Raw genomic sequence first — 23,320 nt, forward strand, 5'->3', positions numbered from 1 at the left:
AATTTTCGGGAACAAAAAAAAAAAGTTGGGCCCCCTCCCCTGAGAAATCCTCCCCTGTGTGACTCTGTTTATGGCGTTTAAAGCTTCCTCTACCACGCCATTGATGCAAACATCATAATTAATATTTGTTGACAACGTGTCATTTTTTTACTTTGGTGTGCTATGTTTTTTGCAAAATATACAAAGTAGTTGTTGCATTTTTCTTAAAAACAGTCGGATTTATTGTGAATAAATGCACAATATTTAAAAAATAATTTTGAAAAGACAGTTCAATTTTTTTTTTATAAACGAACTGTTCAGTGTACAAAGAATTGTACATGTTATTACATGTGAACATAACTTGATATTAGTATAAAAATAACATTCTGACAAACTGTGACATATCCCAGGGGCAGTGGGTCTCTTTTTCATGCGTGAAATAGGGCTGAAACGCCAATTTACGTAAAATAGTGAGTGAAAAAAAATAACATTTATAAGCCTGCCATAAGTTTTAATAGTAAAAAGTGGCATTTGGTACACGTTTTTGACCGTTAAATTTTCAGTTTTTTAGTAGGTATTAACAACTGCTGAGGTTATTTTGCAGTAATGTTAATTTGTTCGAGATTTTATTTTCCAAAAAATGTATCATTCAAAAGGGAAATAAATGAACTTTCTTTTGATGTAATTGCAAGGTCACGTGATGTAATTTGATACCTCAAAACGCCCACAAAAGAGAGCGCTTATTTTAATGAATAAATGTGGGCAGAAGTCTGATATTTGTTGACCATATCCCTTTTTCACTCATTTGTAAAATATCATTCCATAACAGTTTCCTGAAAGTTTGAAGACGATAGCTGTTGTCCTTTGTCCGTAGCGTATATGTGTGTGCAAGCGCGTACGCAGGGGGGGGGGTTAAACCCACCTCCTTCAGTTTTAGTTTACGGGTATGTTTTTTGTGAACCCCCCCCCCCCTTATGAGTTTTGATTTTTTTTTTTTTTTTAATAAAAAAAATATTTAAAAAAATCCTAATGGACGACCTAAAAAAGATGACCTTACCCCCCCCCCCCCCCCAACGAAACGGAATTTCGATTGGTCAATTTTTCAAATTTCGGGACCCCCAAAACAAATAAAATGTCCGCTTATGTAAATGAATTTTTGAAAGTTTTTATCTCAATTTTCTGCATTGCTAAATATTTCTTGCCATCTCCCCTCATCTGTAATGATAAGGTACCCTTTGTCTGTCTCTTCCCCTCTTCAACCCCCTCTCTTCCTCTCCTTCTCTCTCTTCCTCTCCTTCTCTCTCTGTCATCACTCCAACTCTCCCTCTCCTACACCTCTCCCTATCTCTTTCTTATTTTAACAAAAATTTGAATTTGATCAATGAATTTTTATGAAATGTCTATATGTTTCATTTTTGATTTATGTCATATTTTGTGTTATTTCAATTTGAATTGCAATTGTATTGTATATATCCTTGTGAATTGGATCGCAATTCAGCCATTGGCTGCGATGATCTTTTTAATAAAAACCATTTCTATCTATCTATCCCCCCTCCCCCTGAAAAAATCCTGCGTACGCCACTGTGTGTGTGACAATGTAATGATATAAATGTTAGTCATTTATTAGATTTAAAAGAAAAAATTCTGACATACACACTCACTTAGTCTCAGGGGCGGATCCACGTAGCGATTTTTCCGGCCCGGCCCCCTCCCCCCAGCCCCCCCAAAACGATAAAAAAAAATAGGACAATACATAAAGTCAACCTTTATAAAACAAAAAAAACAAAAGCGCCCCCCCCCCCCCCGCTTATTCGCCGGCCGGCTGAGACGGCAATAAATTTTGTATTAAGATTTGGCTACCCCCCCCCCCCCCTTGACGCTGGCTGGATCCTCTGCAGGCGTGGATCCACGGGGGGGGGGGGGCTGACGGGTCAACAACAAAAAAAGAATTAAAACAATACAAAAATTTCACGAATTAGGTCCAAAAAAAGAATAGTGGTCTCACCCCCCCCCCCCCCTCCCTGCTTATTCACCGGCTGACTGAGTCGGCGCAAAATATTTCCTGAAAAATTGGACCAAAAAAAGTGCCTCCTACCCCCCCCCCCCCCCCCCCCCCCCCGCCCCCCCCCCCCCCCCGCTTATTCACCGACGGCTGAGTCGCAACTAATATTTTCTCACGGATTGGGCCCCCCTTCTTCCCGCAGCCTGGATCCGCCATCTAAACATACAAACAGCCGGGACCACAAATTACAAGCAAATAAACCGACACAAATACATACAGATTTCCACAAATAATAATACCATTTCGCATGAGGCATCAGTTTGTGAATCTTATCTCTGTTTATTTCATCTGTATATATAACAGCCTGAGATGTCAACATCACTAATTGAATAAACTATAACAAAACAAAACATGTCAGTCTGAAATGCCTTGTATTAGTACAAACAAAATTACAAGCAAGAATACAAAATAAAGTCAAAGAAACACTTTTTTTTCATGAAAAGAATAAATGTGAAAACGCACACATGTAAACAAAAATAGCATTTCTCTTCAAAATAGTGATCAATACCTGCCAAGTTTACATCCTGGTATATACCAAAAAAATCTTTACACGTTTGTAATGCTTCGTCGGACTGGCGTAGGGTAGCGTATTATTGCGTAGGCTTGGCATACAGTTGCGTAGGCTTGGCGCACAGTTTCGTAGTGTTACGTAGACTTTCGTAGAAATTGCGTACTTTCTGCGTAAAGCCTCTATACGCCGAAGGGTTGGGTTGCGTACGATCGGCATAGTCGGTACGCAACTCTACAGCCCCTTTCACACCGGATCTGCGTAGAGTTGCGTAGCGTTGCGTACTGACTACGCCGAAGTTAGGCTGCGAACTCATGAACACAATTGATGCTTCGGCGTAGTCCCTGCGTAGGTTATGCGTAGGCTTGCGTACAATGGCGTATTGTTACGTACCCTGTGCGTAGGCACCGCGTACCTACGGCGTATGCAATTGGCGTAGGGTTGCGTACGCTTGCGTAGGCCTGGCGTAGGGTTAAGTACGCTTGCGTAGGCCTGGCGTAGGGTTGCTAACTGTGTGCGAAAGTGCCATGTAAAAATGCAATAGAAGCTCGTAGGAGCCGCGAGTGTAGCCATTGGCGCTTTATAAACCTAGTTTTCTGCCCCTCAATCCACTGTTGCCTGCTGTCCAGAACACATCACTGCTGTTGGAATTACTGTTGACTGTTGTAATAACACAGACAGAAAAAGATCATGAGTTGGTTAGGCCCTCTGCAAAAAGGTACTACAGTACTCCAGCATCTGGATGCCCTAGAAAGACTAATTAGTCAGGTGGCAGTACATGAACGCTTGGGAGAAGAACAAGAACAGAGGAGGAAAGAAGCTAGAAGAAGAAGTGTGTGGGTAAAACCTTGGATCCAGCGCAGGCCCCTGCAGGGGCAATATGAACAGCTGATGAAAGAACTGCATGCTGAGGATGTTTCTGCATTTACCAATTTCATGCGGATGGGGCCACAGGATTTCCATGAACTTCTGACACGAATTGCACCAAGGATTACCAAAACGAGATACCAACTACAGGAAGTCTCTGGAACCTGGTTTAAAGCTGGCTGTCACCTTGAGGTTTCTGGCAACAGCTACAACACACTTCAATATGGATTCCGAGTTGCCCATAACACTATTTCTGTGTTTATCCCACAAGTGTGCCGGGCAATAATCGATGAATTATCTGACGAAGTTCTCATGTGCCCAGATACTCCAGAGGGATGTAAACAATTCGCCTCGACCACAACCCTTGCCCTTCTTTCCTGGCATTTTTGCAGTAATAAAAGCAGAAATAAATAAATCCTGCAGATATAGTTCAGCAGCGACAATAGAGTCCAGCGGGACGAATAAAATGTAGCACTGCAGGAATAGTAATGAAAAGTCCAGCAGGGATCAAGCAGACATTGTGGCTAGGCTGCGCGCAGGTTGGATCTAGGACGTCTTTATACGTACGTTTGTAATTATGCTTCGTCGGACTGGCGTAGGGTAGCGTATTGTTGCGTAGGCTTGGCGTACAGTTGCGTTGGCTTAGCGTATAGTTGCGTTGGCTTAGCGTACAGTTGCGCAGTGTTGCGTAGACTTGCGTACAAATTGCGTACTTTCTGCGTAAAGTGTCTACGCCGAAGGTACGCGAAAAAATTTAAACATGTTTAATTTTTTGCGTTCATCGATCGGGTACCCATTTGCGTCCCTCCGCGTACAGTTGCGTAGGCCGGCGTAGGGTTGCGTACGATCGGCATAGGGCTGCGTACGATCGGCGTAGTCGCGACGCAACTCTACGCAACTCTACGCAATGTCCGGTGTGAAAGCCCCGTGACGGTGTCCATGAGCCTGGTCAGACCCCCACTGTTTCTCATCCACATGTCGCTCGGGTGAGATCGAAAAATTTCTATTAAGACGGGGCTTTAACTCTATACTTGCAGGGGAAGTACCCCTTGACATTATGTTGGTTTTAATACAAGTAGAACAATGAGAGAAACAGATCGGTTAAAGTTTTAGCCAAATTCGATGACAAATAGGTAAAGTTATGAATTTTTTAAGTTGCGATAAAACAAACACAAAGTGGCAACGCTGTTACGTATCTTGCGAGCTCATGTCCACTATGCTCTCTAGTCTCTACAGAAAATGTCATATACTTTCATTTTCTTAGTTATTGATGACAGAATATATTTATTTCTCACCGTATTTGAATAAAAACACATTTGCAATAAATTATATGTAGGATTAGTGTACATGTATGATGAAAAATTTTTCTGAAGGGAAAATACACATAAGTTTTTCAGGACTGAGGTAATGGGAGGGGAGCTCCCAAGATACGTCACAATGTCACCAATTTGTCTTTAATTATTAATCGCACCTTCCAAATGTCATAGCTTTCTTATTTATAATCGTTTTTTGCTCAAACTTTCACTGACCCGTTTCTCTCATTTTCTTCTCTATTAAAAGCAATAATATCAGGGTGGACTTTCCCCATTAATATTAGGGCACGGTAAAGACCGGCGCCATTTTGACTGGTCCCTGTGAGCATCGTTACCAAGGTAACGGAACGTTGAAAGAATGGGCAACTATCTCGTCGATTTCGTTTAGTGTCCTTAGACACTTAGAGGCAGAAATCTAGATCTTGATTGATACAAAATCCAGCTTTTAGGAGGTGACCAGATTTCTTTCGGAGACATTATTATAACATTATATATTATGAATATATGTCACTATTGGGGAAGAATAAGTCTTAATAATAATGTGGATGAAGTGCTAATTTTAAGATAAACTTGAGTTCTGGTAATGCGATTGCATTGTGAAAGAAAAGGTGTGGAATGGATCAGAAACAGTTGATCATGTAGCATGTAAGTAATGATGTGTAATGCAAGGTTCTGGAGTCATCAAAATCATCATAAATTTGGCAGAGTCTTGGTAAAGTAACAATCACTTACACAGAAAGATGTATATGGGACAACACACATGGTGTCGGGGCTAGTACTACCCTGATTTCCTTATATTTCTATGCTCATTACTCAGCCAGTATACATTTTCTTCCAAAATTGTTTGGCACATGACATTTATTTGTAATCTTGAACATTCAGTGTAAGTTTCGTTAGATTCTGTGAGAATTCATTTTCTTTTTTTACCAGAACTCAAGTTTATCTTTAATATTTGTAAAGCGCTTAGTAACGGTATTTCTATAGGCGCTACATACATCCAGATTTTTATATTTTTAAGGCCATTTATTAGGAGGAGGGTCACTGGAAGAAGTCCTTCTATTATCTTTTCATGCCACCTATCCCACTTTCCCTGTCTCTTCCCCCTCACTTTCTTTTCTTTATTCTTTTGTTCATTATTCAATTGGGGATACGTGCCCCTCCCCCTTCATGTCCTTCCAACTACGCCACTGCTATAGAAATGTTTTCGCAAATTTTACTCCATGACTAAATTACTTTCGTACAATCATTAATGAAGAATTGAAGTATAGGCATAAGCTAGTTTGATATGGGTGACGATTGCTACAGATAAAGACGATTATAATAATACAATACTTGTTTTAATTTACAAAAAACACTACATCAGTTATAATTTGATTGGCACATGCGTTCTTAATAAGTTGTATAATATAGTAGGGTTAATATCCTGCAACACTGTATTTTTGTTCCTCTAAGGCTGAATCAGCCAGGAATTCTAAATTGCTTTGTTGGACACCGCTTCCCGCTTCTTGAGTATAAGGATGATAACGCTGAGGGCAACAGACAGTGATGTGAAGACTGCAGCCAGAACGAACATGAGCACAAAGCTATCAGTCAAGTAACCTGCAGAGAAAAAAAGTTTATAAAAGGAATTATCGGACGAACCAATAATACTTGCATTACGAACAGCCTGTAGGAAAAATGAGAATTATATATCGGTTCATTTAAAAGATTCTTAACTTTTCTTGAATGTTTATAATAGCTTCTAACCAGTGCAAGCGCGTAGCCAGGATTTTATTTGAGGGGGGGCGGTAGTGAGCACACGAAGCGCGCTCCCTAGGGGGGTGGGTGCAGGGAGGGGGAAGCTTTGACGTTTCATTAAAGAAAGAAGACGATTCGTTGTACCATTCTCGACTCTTAATCCTCGTCTGAATTCGGTTCCCCCGCCCCCTCCCTCGCGAAGCGTGGATGCTTTGATGTTTCATTAAATTAAGACGATTCGTTGTACCGTCCTCGACTCTAAATCCTTGTCAGAATTCAGTTTCCCCTGGCCCCCTCCCGCGCGAAGCGCGAAAGCTTTGACGTTTCATTAAATTATCATATAGCTCCGTTTAGTTTAGTTTTTTTTGTTTGAACGAAAAGCACATTCACCCCGACGTACGTTATCACTAGCTCTTTAATTGGAACCCTCATGTCCCATTGACTTTTGAAAGTTTACCCACCGTAATTTGGTAAAAATAGGTCGCCAGCTCGCCATTGCCTATATAACACATGTGCAACAAGTCGAACTTTGGACGCACTCGATTGTAAGGTTAAGCACACGAAAGATAACAAGCATGAATTATCATAGATCAGTTCTGACTTGTTCCTTATGTTAATTTCAGCCAACCCCCACCGTAATTTTTCCATTTAGTATAGGCAAGCATTTTGCCGAGGTAAGCAATAACAAGAATATTCATGAACACCATGGACAATTCGATTATTAACAGAGGGGTGCAATTGTGCACCACATCAAACTCCCCTACTTTCAGTCAAGTATTTCATTGTATTATGTAGTTTGGTAGGTTTATTTTACTAACTGTTTAATTATCAGATATCAATGATAGTTTAAAGATATGGAAAAGGTTCTTGTATTTTATATTTAGCAAAGCAATCTTACATACAAAATCACTATCAAGTGTCGTCTGATCCGCCGATTGCCGTCTGCTATATACGCGAACTAGCTTCGTTTGTGCTGGCGAAAATGAGACAACTGGAGCAATATGTAGAGAAAGAAGACGATTCGTTGTACCGTTCTCGACTCTAAATCCTTGTCTGAATTCAGTTTCCCCCCCCCCCCTCCCGCGCGAAGCGCGGAAGCTTTGACGTTTCATAAATTATTACAGAAAGAAGACGATTCGTTGTACCGTTCTCGACTCTTAATCCTTTTTCTTCCTACGTCCTCTTCCTTTCTTCTTTCTCTCTCTTTTTTTTGGCCGGCCTTTTTTTTTGGGGGGGGGGGGCAACCGCCCCAACTGCCCCCTGGCTACATGTTACCTGTGGTGTAGGAACAGCCATTACAGGAGTAACGGATCGAGGCACATGTCCCTTCAAGCAAATGGAAAGAGAAAGAGAGGAAAGAAGAGAGAGAGAGAGGGGGACGATATGAAAAGCAAACAAGATGGGGAAAGCACTATGAAAATATGACATAATCATCTCAAACACCCTCCCCTATACACGGCAGCCTCACGGTTCTCACGACCCCCCCCCCCCCCCGAGTCGTAAGACCGAAGGCGCGCTCCCCGTGATACCAGAGCCCCTGAATGGCTGAAGCCACGCTACACTATTGCTTCTCATTATAGTCTTAACAAATCCATCCTTAGAAAACTATTAGACGCACGCGAGGTTTAAAATGCATATGTAAACAACCTCTTCACTACAAAGGCATAACAAAATCACCAGAATAAGGCAAATGAAATTGGTAATATTGTCAATCGAAGAAAGGACTTACCAAATACAAAATTGCCGAAGAAGCCACCGAAACCCTCGACGAATAGTAGCCATCCTAACGAGATCGACGTCGCACTGTCATCGATCACCCTCTGCATGACAATGTTGAGTGAGATGATAGCCCCAGCGGAAACTCCGAACGCCAGTGATGCCAAGATGGCGACCACGTAAACCCTCATCAGAAGTCCGAGGGCCAAAGAGGCTGATGCCATCAGTATCTGCGCACCTATGAAGAGATGCGTGGCTTTCACGTAACCCTTTGTCACAAGGATGCCACTGAAGAAACGACCAACAGCCTGAGAACCCCCGAAGACGGAGAGAAGTGTGGCTGCTTGCATGGGAGAGAGTCCTCCGTGAGTCCCAGCCGACGCGATGAAAATGTTAACAGTTACGTAGGTAGCTGCCAGGAAAAATATAGCGACAAGGAGGGCCACATGACAAATTTTGGTTGTCCTCGTGAGGGGTTTGGTGCTAAACTTGAAAAAATTGGATACTTTAAATGTAGATTTAACAACCCTTACACTCTCGAGGCTATGATATTTGTCATCATTTCGCACATCATTCACACTAGATAGACTACAATTAAAAACATGGTCTGTTCCGAGGAATGTGGATTGAGAACGTTCTTTGTCATCCGTGATAGAGACTCCAGAATGGATGTCGCCATCTGTAATAAAAGTCGTAAGACTTCGAATCTCCTCCTTATTCTCGTCGATATCTTCATCCGAATCACCATGTCGCTCTTGATCATCACATGGTACTGTAATGCCCATTGATGCTCGCGGATAACAACTTTGGTTGTTCAGCGATCCACTACAGTCTTTGCCAACTCCCGTAGAACTTACTTGGTCGTGTGATTCTGGAAACTTCAGAACGGTAGTAGTAGGTTGATGGTCAGATGGGGATGGTCGAAGCAGAAGCCCATTAGTCCCGTTGTCAACATCACCTTTATCGTCGTCGTGGTCATTGACGTTGCCTTTTTCGCCTTCATCACCGATCAAGGGCCATCGCTTTCTGACGACATCGGGTTTCATGAGTGCGCCAATGACGACACTGTTGAGCGATATGGCCGAGCCAATGACTAAAGCTCCTCTCCATCCGTAGGCAGAAGCAAGGGTCCGGAATACAGGGGAGAACACAAACACCGACATCTGGATGCCAGTTAGTGCAGCTCCATTAGCTAGGGCGTAGTGGCGGTCAGAGTAGTGCTGTCGAATGGTAGCTGTAGATGCTGTGTACATAGCACTCCCTCCAATCCCTAAACATCGCATAAACATAAAATCAAATAGTAGATGAACACAATTAATAGCGATCCTTCTTGATGACGCCAAAGAGAGTAATGCACGTTGTTCCTAACACTGGCATAAGACTGCATCAGGCCCGTTGTATACGAGACTTCCTTTTGTAGACATAGCTACTACGTTTCAAAGCCCTATCCCACTGAGCGGCGAATGCTTACATTTGGATTCGCCAACTTTTCTGACGAATGTTGGCGAAAATCAGCGACTTTTAGTGACGTTTAGCGACAATTAGCAACATTTGAACGAATTTTTCCGAAAGTGTTTGCGAAAGGCAGTTGGCGACTATTAGCGACTGTGAGCAAATGTTAGCGACAGTTTTTGGGAAGATTAGCAACTATTAACCAATCCTTTGCCACTATTTGTAAACGTTTGAAACCTTTTGCTAACTCTGGCCGGGTCGCTACTCGCTAGCATTGGCGAAACGAAGACAACTGGCGATAACAAAGAGTGACACCGTCTTATACCGTTTGCAAAGACTTACAACTGTTTTGTAAAGCTTATGACTCTTTTGCAAACGCCTGCAACTGTTTGCGAAAAATAAAGACAAGAAAAAGTGTTTGCGATTTTTCTCGCAACCTTTTGCAACCTTTTACCCCGGCCCCCCACTCCGGGGTCGGAATGACCGCATGCGTGTTACCAAAATGTCCGGTAAAGGGGGTACTTTTCGTGCAAAGTCTGGCCCGAGAATTGTAAAAAAAAAAGGGGTGTATTTGACTTTTCACCCGGAGATTTCTTTAAAAAGGGGGTGATTTTTTTTCTTTCTCTCATCTCTTTGCATGGACTCCTGAGAAATTATTCCGAATTTATGGGGGTACATTGAGCATTTTTCCAGATTTAGGGGGGGTCTCTAAGGCAGGAAAACCCCGCGAAAACCCCGCGAAAGGGGGATTCGGAAATGTTGGCAGCCCTCAGATAGGGGGTGCTTTCAAAAAGAGGGAACAAGCATGCGTACCCAAAATAACACTGAGTGGGGGGCCGGGCCTTTTACGATCCCTGGCGAAACCCCAAATTCGCTACGTTCGCAAGCATGGCCGCTCAGTGAGATAGGGCGATTGGTGCGGTCATTTTTGCGTCATGTGAAAATGGCAGCTAAAGATACTTATCTCCAATGAGTGAAAATATGATTTTATTTCGCGGTTTTTGACTCGTCATGTTAGAAAAGGCAAAGTGAACAATGCAAACATTGCCTGAAAAGTACTTGCGCATGCACTAGTTATCTCATTAGGGACTTTTAGATTTACACGACGAGAACGTAGACCGCTACGTGTGACATCCTTTTAAGGCAATGTGACATCCTTTTAAGGCACTGCCGGCACTGCCAGTGCCTTAAAAGGACGCGTCACATTGCCTTAAAGCTTATCTGTACTAGTTTATAGGAGGGATTAGAGCACCCTGTAAGGTCACTGCACAGGTGGTCATCTCATCAACTCAGCTCTCAAATAACATAAGAAAAAGAGGATCATGGGGGGGGGGACCAATGGTCACCGATTAGGCATTGTTTGCTATATCGAGGGAGCAAGTAGCTACAAATAGGACAGTGTAGCTTTAAAAGGATTTCACACGTTGCAGTCCACGCTCTCGTCGTGTAAATCTAAAATCAAATCAAATCAAATCAAATCAAATCGAATAAATAACATTAACACAGCGAACTGAAGCTTCGTGTGCAACGAACAAAACGACAAAAATAAAGCCCAGGCCAACTTAAACATATGGCCTCCTCTCCCCTTTTTGTATATATCTATTGTTCTCTCTCTCTCTCTCTTTCTCTCTATATCACCCTGTGTGTGTACTTCAGCCAAATTTATTTTTTACCTCCAAGCAAACTGAATCCAACCCAAACAAAGGCAATATGTCGTGCGAACGCCATGAGGAATATCCCTGAAGATAGGAGAACACCACCTATCATGATCACCACACGACATCCTACAATGTTGAGGGCGTATGACACCAGAGGACCTGCATTGTGATCGAGAGGGGATTTTAAAAAAAAATGACATATAAGATTAGTCAAATTTTTGACTTACTTTTGGTGTTCCAAAAAGGTTTATATCTGGTTTAACTTTGTTGTTGATTTTGATATTTTCCATATGAAATACAAGTAAGTTCCCCACTTAACACTGATTTCTGAACGGAAAAACTTACCTTTTGTTGTGTTTATAATATAGCATTACTTTTGTCAACGTACAGCAATCAGTGGTGGAACACAGCGGTGGATCCAGTTTTTGCTCAAAGGGGGGGGGGGGTGTTGAGAAAAAATTGAGCTACAACCACCCCCCCCCCCTCGTTGAGCCCCCCCCCCCCCCCCCCCCCCCAAAAAAAAAAATGTGCTCACTACCCCCACACCACCGTGACCCCCCCCCCCCCCCCCCGCTTATTCGGCCGGCCGGCTAAGTCTGGATCCTATAGCTGCTGGATCCGCCCCTGGTGGAACGGTTGGAGGCAAGGCTCCTCGGCAAACCAATCTAGTATAGTATTAATGACAGCTTTGAGAAAAAGCCTCGGCCAATAGCTCGATTGTAACCTTCCCTTGAGCGTATAAAAACAACTATGTTTCGAAAATTAAAGCAGTCATTAATACTTTTATATACCGAAAATAGAATACATGTGCGACTTACCAATCATGGTAATCAAGTTTGTTTACGCTATCGAGACAGCTAGCAGACAGTGTAAGGGCACAAGACATACAAATACGTGTGTGGGACTATGAACGGGCTGGATTTTTTTGTGTTACTGAAATGTGCTCAGAATTCAAGTAATTCATCTATTAAATGACTATAATAGACAAGAAACAAGTCAAAGGTAAGGACAAGAATCAGTGCTTATCAATATAACAGAAATTTTGCATGGAATACCATCAGGAAAGCTATCTAAATTTGTCAGAAATTAGCGACAAACACACCAAATTAAGCGCTGCAATGACGCACAAAACGGCGTAGAATTCAACTTTTCATCCACCAAATGAATTCAAACACTTGCATTATACAATCTTCAATACCTGTATCACCGCTATCGCATGCAATAAAATCACTATCTATATCTAGACCTAGATCTACGGCTAATAATAAAACGTAGGGTTTACCCTTTTGGTGTTTTTGCTGTCTAGCGACCAATTCTTCGCACACACACAATGTATGGTATCCGCGATCGCTCAAATCAGTTTTTAAGCAAGACTGAACTATTCTCGGTAACTTGAATTTTACCCTCGAACTATTACATGGGCGTGGCATTTTTCGTTTATTTACGGGAATGGCTATAAAAATCCATGACTGCAATTTCGACCAATCAGATGTCTGGATTTCTTAAGTGAGGTATATAACATCTGTTAGTAAACATTAAATTTTAAAAAAGTGCCCTTTAAAATGTGTGCCCACCTGGCAGCAAAGAGTAATGACCGTTTTTGCTGTTGTTGTTGTTCTTGTACCCGTTTGTTTGATTGTTTGATTATTTTGTTTTGCTGTTTTTTGCTTGTTTCAGTTAGAACATAGAAATACCCTGTGTATATTTAAGAAAATCCCACATGTAATGAACGATGAATAGTTTCATGACAAGGAGTCCAAATAACTTCATTGATCACTGACGGCTCAGAAAGGAAACTATAATTGTTTACAAGCGCAAAGAATACGAATACTCGAGTTTTCGCTCAGCAACATACAGACCTTCGCGGACGCAGAGCACTCAGGTTTACGGCCGTTGTGACCGCGCCGTTTGTCCTACCAGTTTCGTTTGTCCGTCGGACATAATATGCGGGTTTTCTGCTCGCACGGATCGTCCGAGCGGTTTGCTATCCGCACATTTTGTCCCCCCATTGTTTTACGTGTATATTTGATAAAAGGAAGCAACTCGGCAAATCAATGTATTTAGACTCATTTTAAATCATGTGGTAGACATTTTCTCTAGAAATTACATAATAATAACTCTACAATTTTTTTAAAGCAAATGGGCCAGTCCTTTTGAAAGTAGAAGTGAATATTTTCTTTAAAACTTTATTTTATGAAGGCATACTCGTGATATCGGCCCCTGTTGTAATCGATTATACTTTTCTACATGGCTTCGTACTTCAACCAACTCACTACTAGTATATACTCGATCGTGATACAGGCCCCGCTCCAAGTATTTGGGAGCGTTTCGAGGTTTAATGAAGGAGTTAATTGGGAAATAAAAGTGATTAAAAATGGGGTTGAAAGTGAGTGGGGGAGGCAAGAGTATTTAAGATAAGATAGAGCGTAGCACAAATTGGCGGATGCTCAAGGGGTAGGGGCATTTAATTACGGTCAGATGAGCATATTTTAATACCTTATTCATGACACTGGCAGGTCACTAATTGGCGTATGGTCCAAGGGGCGGAGTCCCCGGAAGCGCAGGGGTTTTAGGCATTAAAATTAAGGTCAGATTATCATCCAGGGGCCATCCTTAGGTTCCAAGGTGGGGTCCAGGGGGCAGAGCCCCCGGAAGCTCAGGGGTATGGGCATTTAATTACGGTCACATGAGCATACTTTCTTTTCTATTTCTTTCTATTTAATTCTCTTTAATATACTTTTTCAAAAGTGTGGGGGGGGGGCTTGAGCCCCCAAGCCCCCCCCCCCCCCCACGGGCCTCTAAATAGTAAATAAGCACATTTCTTGCCTGACTTTAAATTTTGATATTTATCATTCTCCCACAAACGCATAAAAAGTAAAATTTACTAAAAAGTGAGGAAAAATCCCGGAAAATTAGGCGGTTTCAGCAGCATCTGCAAATCACTGGTATCAAATTAGAACATAAAATTCACTCTCAAAGTTTATTTTGGTGGGGGGGGGGGGGGGGTAGCAACTGGCTGAATACTTAGACCTATGGTGTCGAGGGGCTCTTTCTTTATTTTTGTTCGGTAATAAATAAGGTTAGTTTATGTGGGTGTCACTTAGGCGCGGATATACGGGGGGCGACGGACGCGCCCCCCCCCCCTCTTTGATATAAAAAGAAAGGAAAGGAAAGAAAAAGAAAGGAAAGGAAAAAGGAAAAAAAGAAGGGCTAAAAACACGAGTTAGAAGTGGACCCATCACGGCGCTCACGTATCTGTATCAGGGGGGAAAATACATGGGGGCTCGGGGCGAATTAGCCCCCGAAATGCCAAACAGAGCCCCTGAAAGTCATAAAAGTAGCCCCCGAAATTTTTAAAGTACTTTTTCCCTGATCCGTATATAGGACAAGGCCCTGGGGCAGCTAGCCATACTCCGATATTTGGGTCGTTTTCTGATCAGAACTAGCCCTAACTATCATTCCAGGATTTAGTTTCAGAACCTGAGACAAAGTCACCCAATCCCTTTAAGTTTCAAAAAGTAGACTTCATTGACCTGTACATAGGCTTAGGAACCGGAGGGTGCTTGGGGGCACAACCCCCCCCCCTCCCCCTTCCCCCCCCCCCAACAAAAAAACAAAAAAAATATATATATATATATATATATATTATATTGGGGGCTCAGATATCATTGAGCCCCCCCCCCCCCCCAATATTTTGTTCGTGCTGATGAGTTGAGGGAAGTGTATGCCGGAGATATTGACTTTGTAGCATTAACTTGGCAGCTAACAAACCTCCAAGACGTGTATGACGATGAGAGGAAACCTATCAAATACATTAAAACAATCTGTGAGATTTTCAACAACAGTCCAATCTATAAGAGATCATTCTCAAAGGTGCACATTCTTCTTCTCATTTACATTACCATGCCGGTTACAACGGCAACTTGCGAGAGAACATTCTATTTCTTGAAAGCTCAACCAAAGCTTAATATTACTCATATATAAATCTCGTACAGATAAACTGGACTTGAAAAATATTGCCCAAAACTTTGTTTCCAGGAACACAAGAAGACAAAACTTCTTTGGCACATTTGTCTGAGGCTGCATGTGCACCTCAAAAGAAGAAAAGTCTGAAATTTTTCGCCGCGATGACATAGACGAGGAATTTATTTCAAGGTGCAAATTAAAGACAAAGGAGGATCTCAGGATTATATTTTTTGGGTGGTGCCACATTTCAGTTTTTAAATATGTCCGATTATAGGCATTACAATAAAAGTTTTGTTTTTTACGTTCCTGGGGTATTATTTTTTCCAAAGGTGTTAAATGTGTGTTATTTTAACACCTAGTACTTTGTCTTACTTAAAGATAAACTTTAGTACTGGTAATGCGATTGCATTGTGAAAGAAAAGGTGTGGAAAGGATCAGAAACAGTTGATCATGTAGCATGTAAGTATTGGTGTGCACTGCAAGGTTCTGGAGTCATCAAAATAATAATAAATTTGACCGAGTCTTGGTAAAGTAACAAGCACTCACATAGAAAGCTATATATGGGACAACACACATGGTGTCGGGGCTAGTACTATCTTGATTTCCTTGTCTTTCTATGCTCATTACTCAGCCAGTATACATTTTCTTCCAAAATTGTTTGGCACATGTCATTTATTTGTAATCTTGAACATTCAGTGTAAGTTTCGTGTGATTCTGTAAGAATTTTTTTTTTTTTTTTACCAGTACTGCATGGAGTTTATCTTTAATAAAAATAAACTGAATATCATACAATTCAACGATTTCTTCAAGTAGGCCTACTTTTATTAATTTCTTCAACTGCTTAAAATTAAGGCTACAAATGCTTTGTTACTGTAGAGCTGCAGTGTGAACAGGCTACTTGGTAATTCACATTTATAGATTGGTGCACATCATTATGCTTGATCATCCTCTCCTATCTGTTTGTTGTCATTCCTCTGTTAGTCATCCTTTATTTGCTACCTATGATATTTGAATATTCATTATTTCCTTTATTTTATAAATGAACATGTAAATACCTATATATGCAAAATAAATCCTGGAGGTTTAAAGTTGTAAAGCCCAGGGCAGTTCAACACACGCAATCATGAAATAAGGGTGTCTTCATCGAAGTGTCTCTGTAAGTTTAGAACCACGCCCTGTGCCTACCCGCTCAGGCCACCCTACATTCAGGGCGTCGCTAAAGGGGGGGGGGGGTGAGGTTGAAGCCGGTGGGATTTTTTATGTCGGTCGGCTAGCAATTTTTTCCCCTTCGAACTGTGACTTTTTATCGGACAAAGAAACATTTTTGAAAATTCAGACAATGATTTAGAGTCGGTACAATGAATCGTGTTATTTTTCTAATAATTTAATGAAACGTCGAATTTAGTCATATACCTGATTAACATTTAAAGATTTCCTACACTAATGCCTGGCCGTGCGTAACCCATATTTGAACACTAAGTTACACCTGAAATTGCAACATGTGCATTATAAGCTCAAAAATGCTTTCTTTCATACAAATACACCAAAAAACAATATGAATGATATTAATGAAACACTTACATGTACATGCAAATGCATGATCATTAATTTTTGCGCTTCTTGCTCCCAGCAAGATAGTTTCCTTCTACATTTAATTGTGTTGCTGTTGTGAGTTTATATTTATATTTTTGTTATCAAACAGGAATAAATAAATGAATATATAAATACATTTGTACAATGATAGTTGTACAATGATGATAGAAGAACCAATGAAAATCGCAACTGATCTTCCTTAATTCATTTTCTTTTTTTCATCTTTGTTTTCTGTCCCTTTCTCTCCTCTTTCCCTTTCACTTCCCTTCTCCATCTCTCTCTCTCTCTCTCTCTCTCTCTTTGCTGAGGGGGGGGGGGGGGGGTCATTGAGAACGCCCGTAGATTTGGCCAAAACCCGTTCTAGATTTCAGGGCCTCAGCGGTCATCCAACTGTTACTATAGTATCTTCTCGATTTTGCACACGAACCGCAGATTCTAATTCCGCAATGAGTTCGCGAAAATTGCCTATTTCTCTACCTTGGCGATCGAAGTGTCCGAATATCATTATTATTTGGGCAGCGAGATTTCTGAATAGTCTCATTTTCGGACTGGAGGTATATACTCGAATAATTATGTAATTTCTGAAATTTTCATTAGAAAAAAAGTGTCAAAATTTAAAGTGAAGAGTTTATATATTTCAGGGGCGGATCCAGCATTTTCCAAACGAGGAGGGTGATTGAAATGTACGAAATTTTGGCCGCAAAGCGCGAATCCTTTACGGCATGGGGTCCGTGGCCCACTAAAGGACCCCGGAAAATGTTGATCCTTAAGATGCTCTATGGTACATTTCTGAGGCATTTCTGAATGCGTAAACTGAACTTTTATGTGAACATGTCTTAGCTTTTTTTTCGGAAGAAAAAAAGAGGACGTGCGCCCCAAGCCCCCTAGATCCACCCCTGTATTCGAGCAAAAGGCATCAGCCCCCCCCCCCCCCCGTGTCCGTACAATGTCCTCAAATACTATACTCAAGCTATATAGGTCCCCTTTATCATTGCTGGAAAGAAGACGTCACATGGATGTTCATAATTGCTGTTTTATCATGGAACAGTTTGGCAAACAAAATATAATACAATCTAACCTGTGATACCGAAAGGAACGACGAAGACCGCCATCGTAATTCCGATTAAGGCCGTGGTCGTATGAAGCTCTTTTGCGATATCGTCGATGACCACCGGCAAGCTTAAAAAAACACCCATGAAGAAGAGGCATGTGAACAACGCCATCGACACCCGCCAAAGCGAAAAGAATCGTTTTAAACCCGACATCATCTTTCGAGGAAAACGACCGTGTCGTAGACGTCGAAGTAGGCCGACAGAGTAGTACACTTGGATACCAGGTGGGAATACTAGAATTGCTGGATGCAATAATTTCAGTTCAAACTGTTAGGTCGACCTTCACAATGCTTGAAAACGATCACAGCTTTGAAATCATAATTTCGATCCTCACTATTCATCGAGATTTGATGTCACGCATTGAATTCGTTGAGCTCACTTTACAATAATGACAAGAAATATTAATAGACTGGTAGATGTAAATACGGCTCACTGAAAATAATTATGAAATAAGAAAATCCCCGGAGAAATTAATTGAGACGGCTGCATAATAACAATATTGCGTACACTAACACGATGCACGGCATACTACAATATGGCGTAACTTGCAATAACGACCGATACAAACCAGCAAATGGCTTCAGAACAATGAAATGTTGTTGGCTTTACCTCCATTGTATTCACTGAACCGAATAAACACCGATAGAAAAATGGTTGTAGACCCATGTCATATTGAGTTTACCACATTGAAATAGGGATATTGCATGCAGTTGAAACCGCTCTATCAGGCTACTTTTCTAACGCTATTATTTGTGGACAAAGACTGTTTCCACTTAGATAAGCATTATCATCATAAGTCCTTGCTTGGAAGAAATATTGCTTCCTATAAATGTCGCTGGATCGCTTTGCAAATCAACAATGAATTTTTTTTTCAAGGAACATAACAGACCACTCATGAGCATGATGTAAAATTCACATTATCATAAAGATATGTTTTCATACGGAAATGATAACATATTTAGACCTTATTTAATGATAAAGAAACGATATAATTTGTGTTAATGCTTCCAAATACCCAGGTACTTTTGCCTATAGGTCACATTTGCCGCGTCGGCCGTGGGGTGTAAAATATCTAGTTCAGTTCAGTTTGTTTTATTATAATTATTATTACTACGGCCAATAGCAATTATAGGGCCGCCGCAGCATTGCCACGGTCACAATTGGAAGCAGTCACATAATATGTTAGGATAGCCGCAGGGGTATTTTGAATTTGTGGAGACAGAAAACCTGCTGCGGCCGTACATATTTTGACAAATACCAAGACAGACGCAAAGTAGCCGCAAGGCCGCCGTACCCGACGAACTGTCGCGGTGAAACCACTCTACGACAGGGCTACGGACGGTCTTGAAAAAAGCTATAACTCTGCGCTATGACTCCATGGCGACCCGTACGGCCAGTAAAGGTATATGGATAGCAGTGGCGTAGACAGGTTCGTACACCTGGGGGGATGACTGGGCTGCCAACGCTAGTGAGGGCGCGAAGCGCCCGAGCGAGGGAGCGAAGCGACCGAGCGGGGGGAGGGTGTTGGAGGGGGGTGTCCCCCCTCCCACGGTAGGGAGCTTTTGCAATTTTGAACTTGAAATCGTGCAATCTGATGCATACTTAATGAGGTAAAATAACACACACACATACTACGCCTTGAATGGACAGACATGCATCGACAAGATCTACACACCGTGGCATACGAATACAGAATGGACTGACACATAGTATTGCATATTGAACCACACTACGTATTTATTTATCTCTGTGAATTTTGCTGTTACACCTCTTCAGAAAAAAAAACAATGTCAACTGTGTACACGCAGGTATAGTCTTTGTTGTCTTGATAGGGGTAAGTGGTTATGAATGAAAACAGCCTCTGTGGCCATTTGTGAATAGAACACATAAACAACAAACAAATAACGATTAAACTTTGAACAATATGTCTGTTCATTATAAAGCATAATGAATACGTACATACTATGCTTTTTTTTTACCTCAAAGAAACAGGCATAGTATCCATAGATTGATATTGGCTGGCGGCTCATTAACATACAGATACAAAAAACATAAACAGTATCACTATGATCCATGGAGTAACAATACTGCTTTGTAAGTTTGTGAAGAAATCGGAACCATAACGGCATTGCATCGTTTCAAATTGGGGCATTATTTACTTCTATTTGATCTCAGTCTTATAATAGTAATAATAATAATAATAATAATAATAATAATAATAATAATAATAATAATAATAATAATAATAATAATAATAATAACAACAATAATAATACAAATAAAAAATAATACTAATAAAAATAATAATGCTAATACTAATAGGTTCCTTTTATCTCGCATTTCAAGACAGGGTAAGTTCACACTGCGCTTTACATGAAACAAACTTCTTTAAACATTTCAAACTTATGTCTTCATGCATCAATCAACATACTTTAAATGAATACAAAACAAAGTGCATCTTAAATAAAACAAAAATAAATAAATAGTTAACAATACAGAAAAGATGTAGCTGCTGCAAGCTTAACAACAAACTGAATTGTGAATGCGGCTAATAACAATAAACACAATTACAATAATGATGAGGATTATTATTATCATCATTATTATTATTATTATTAATATTATAATTGTTATCATTATTATTATTACTATTATTATCATCATTATGACTTATTAAGTAAGCAAAAATCATTCCCCAAAACCTGGGGGGATGATTGTACATGCCATCCCCCCCACCTTGTGAGGTGGGGGGATGCATCCCCCTCATCCCCCCGTTGTCTACGCCCCTGATGGATAGGCTCTAGGGTGACCCTGAGACCACCGAGAATTCTCTGCGGCCGCCACAGGTATCTCTCGATTTCGGGGACCTACAGCATTACCGACATTTCGTGAATAATTAAAAAAAAACTATATAAAAACGGACAGAATCTGGACTATACTTTACAAGAGCCTCGGTGTAGTAGTATTTATTGTGTTTATTTTATACCCAATATCCTTATATCATTCTGTAGAAATCAGCAAAGAGCAATCTTTATATATACATTTTGGATAAATACTATACCATTAGAATTTTGAAGTATTTTGTGTATTATAGTAATAAAAATTCTTATCGTACACGACACTCATCCGGCCTCCATTAATATCATATTAATGGAGGTCGGATGAATGTCGTGTTTGGGTGTATACATTAGTTTAAGATGACCAGTTCATGAACAAAAGGAATCGACCACTTACTTCACCTGCATACACCCATATACACCAAGGCTTATGCACACACTTGCAATTTTCTTTTTCTTTTCTTTTCTTTCAAATTTGTATTTAAATACTTCTGATTTTTTTTTAAATTTATAGGTGACAGTCCATTCTCCAATACATACTACTATAACAGTGTCATTTGCCCCCCTTCCCCTTTTCGACTGATATCGACTCAAGCATTCATGCTTATGAAAGTTGGCCTTTGCATTAAATCTTTATTCTTTGGTTTACCTCCATATTTTCAAGTTTTCAATCATATCTTTGTATTTTTTTTCAGTTGTCACATTTTATGTAAATCGATTACTATTATTGTCATTTGAATATTTACTACTACCCAAGAGCACAGAAACAGAATTCCAATATTTAGTTCTCTCAGGCGCGTACGCAGAGAAGGGGGGTAGGGTGGTTGACCCCCCCCCCCCCCCCTTCAATTTTGTTTGTTAGTGACAAAAAATGGCTGAAAAAAAAAATGTACTCACTAAATCCCCCCCCCCACCCCCATTGATCGAAATATCAATCGAAGCGATTTCCTAATTTTCGGAGGCGAATCAAAAATGTGTTCTTCAATATACATGTAGTTATTGATAACTTATTAATTTCAACATTTATAGAAAATTGACTACTGCTCATTAAAAAGTAAAAATCAGGTATCAAAGAATTCATCTTACTAATTTCATAAATAAAGGACATTACCGAGTGCACTGTGCACGTGTGCAACTGTGCACGTATTTCCGGATAAAGTGGTCTTACTTAAAAATGTTAAGTCTAATGATTCAGCCGGTGTATTAAACTCCCGGAACAATTTAACAGAATGTGTATATCATTAGCAATTGCGGGTTATAATATGTTAAATTTTTATATTGGAGAACTTTATTAAGATTTTGTTGCTCTGAAAACTATAGTTTCACAATAATACGAACCTAAAACATGTACAAATAAAGAAAAGAAAAGAGGGTTTCAAAGTTCTGTGTTCCGGTAAAGGCCCGGTCTGACATTACCGATTTCCGCAACAATATAATAGTTGGACAATGTTTCAATTATTTCATTTTCAACATGATTGTGATACATCATTGTTTCTCTGGCGTGATATACGTTCGTTCAAGTAGTATAAGCAATAGATAATAAGTAATTTTCCGCGGGGGTAATTGTCCAGGGGGTAATTGTCTTATAGAACTGATGAAAGGCAGTAACATATTAATAAAGGTCTTATTCATTCTTTCATTATGGGATTGTGCTTAAAATCCTATCAGGATTAGCGATTTCATTTAAATAAATCTAGTCGGTCGTAATGCGACCTAACACATCTTGAAATTTAAATATTATTACTAGTATCATTATTTATTCGGCTTTTTAACATGCAAAAGAAAATCAGCAAGATAGTTCAAAATAAAGAAAGTGTATAATGGATGTGGTCCGTACATGCCAAGGTGGCCTGGGTAATGGTAAAGTAAAACTCTTTACTGTTTACTGCATCACTCGGGCCTTCCGTCCTTACCTTTGCATGTATGGCAACATCCACACAAAATGAAATAACATAGCTTAAAGTAATGTGAAATAATAAAAAAAATACAAGGGATGAAATAGATGAATATATAATTCAAACAAAACAGAGACATAACTATTACATGCTAATTGCATAACATTGTACAGTACTATCATGGTATATCATTGTACAGTACTATCATGGTATAACATTGTACAGTACTATCATGGTATAACACTGTACAGTACTATCATGGTATAACATTGTACAGTACTATCATGGTATAACATTGTACAGTACTATCATGGTATAACATTGTACAGTACTATCATGGTATAACACTGTACAGAACTATCATGGTATAACACTGTACAGTACTATCATGGTATAACACTGTACAGTACTATCATGGTATAACATTGTACAGAACTATCATGGTATAACACTGTACAGTACTATCATGGTATAACATTGTACAGTACTATCATGGTATAACATTGTACAGTACTATCATGGTATAACATTGTACAGTACTATCATGGTATAACACTGTACAGTACTATCATGGTATAACACTGTACAGTACTATCATGGTATAACATTGTACAGTACTATCATG

At 40.2% G+C, this 23,320-nt stretch overlaps 1 protein-coding gene across 1 annotated transcript; it reads right to left on the minus strand.

Moving 5' to 3' along the window:
* Nucleotides 1–5,622: 5,622 nt before the first annotated feature.
* On the minus strand, nt 5,623–18,514 carry LOC583189. The gene is made up of 4 exons (XM_030975889.1): nt 17,930–18,514; nt 11,308–11,451; nt 8,196–9,452; nt 5,623–6,328 (listed from the first exon to the last, which is right to left on the minus strand). Exons 1-4 carry the CDS (start codon nt 18,117–18,119, stop codon nt 6,201–6,203), a joined length of 1,719 nt encoding a protein of 572 aa, XP_030831749.1. The 5' UTR covers nt 18,120–18,514; the 3' UTR covers nt 5,623–6,200.
* Nucleotides 18,515–23,320: the final 4,806 nt, after the last annotated feature.

This window comes from Strongylocentrotus purpuratus, unplaced genomic scaffold, assembly GCF_000002235.5.
Source record: "Strongylocentrotus purpuratus isolate Spur 01 unplaced genomic scaffold, Spur_5.0 spur5_scaffold_8, whole genome shotgun sequence".
Lineage (NCBI taxonomy): Eukaryota > Metazoa > Echinodermata > Echinoidea > Camarodonta > Strongylocentrotidae > Strongylocentrotus > Strongylocentrotus purpuratus.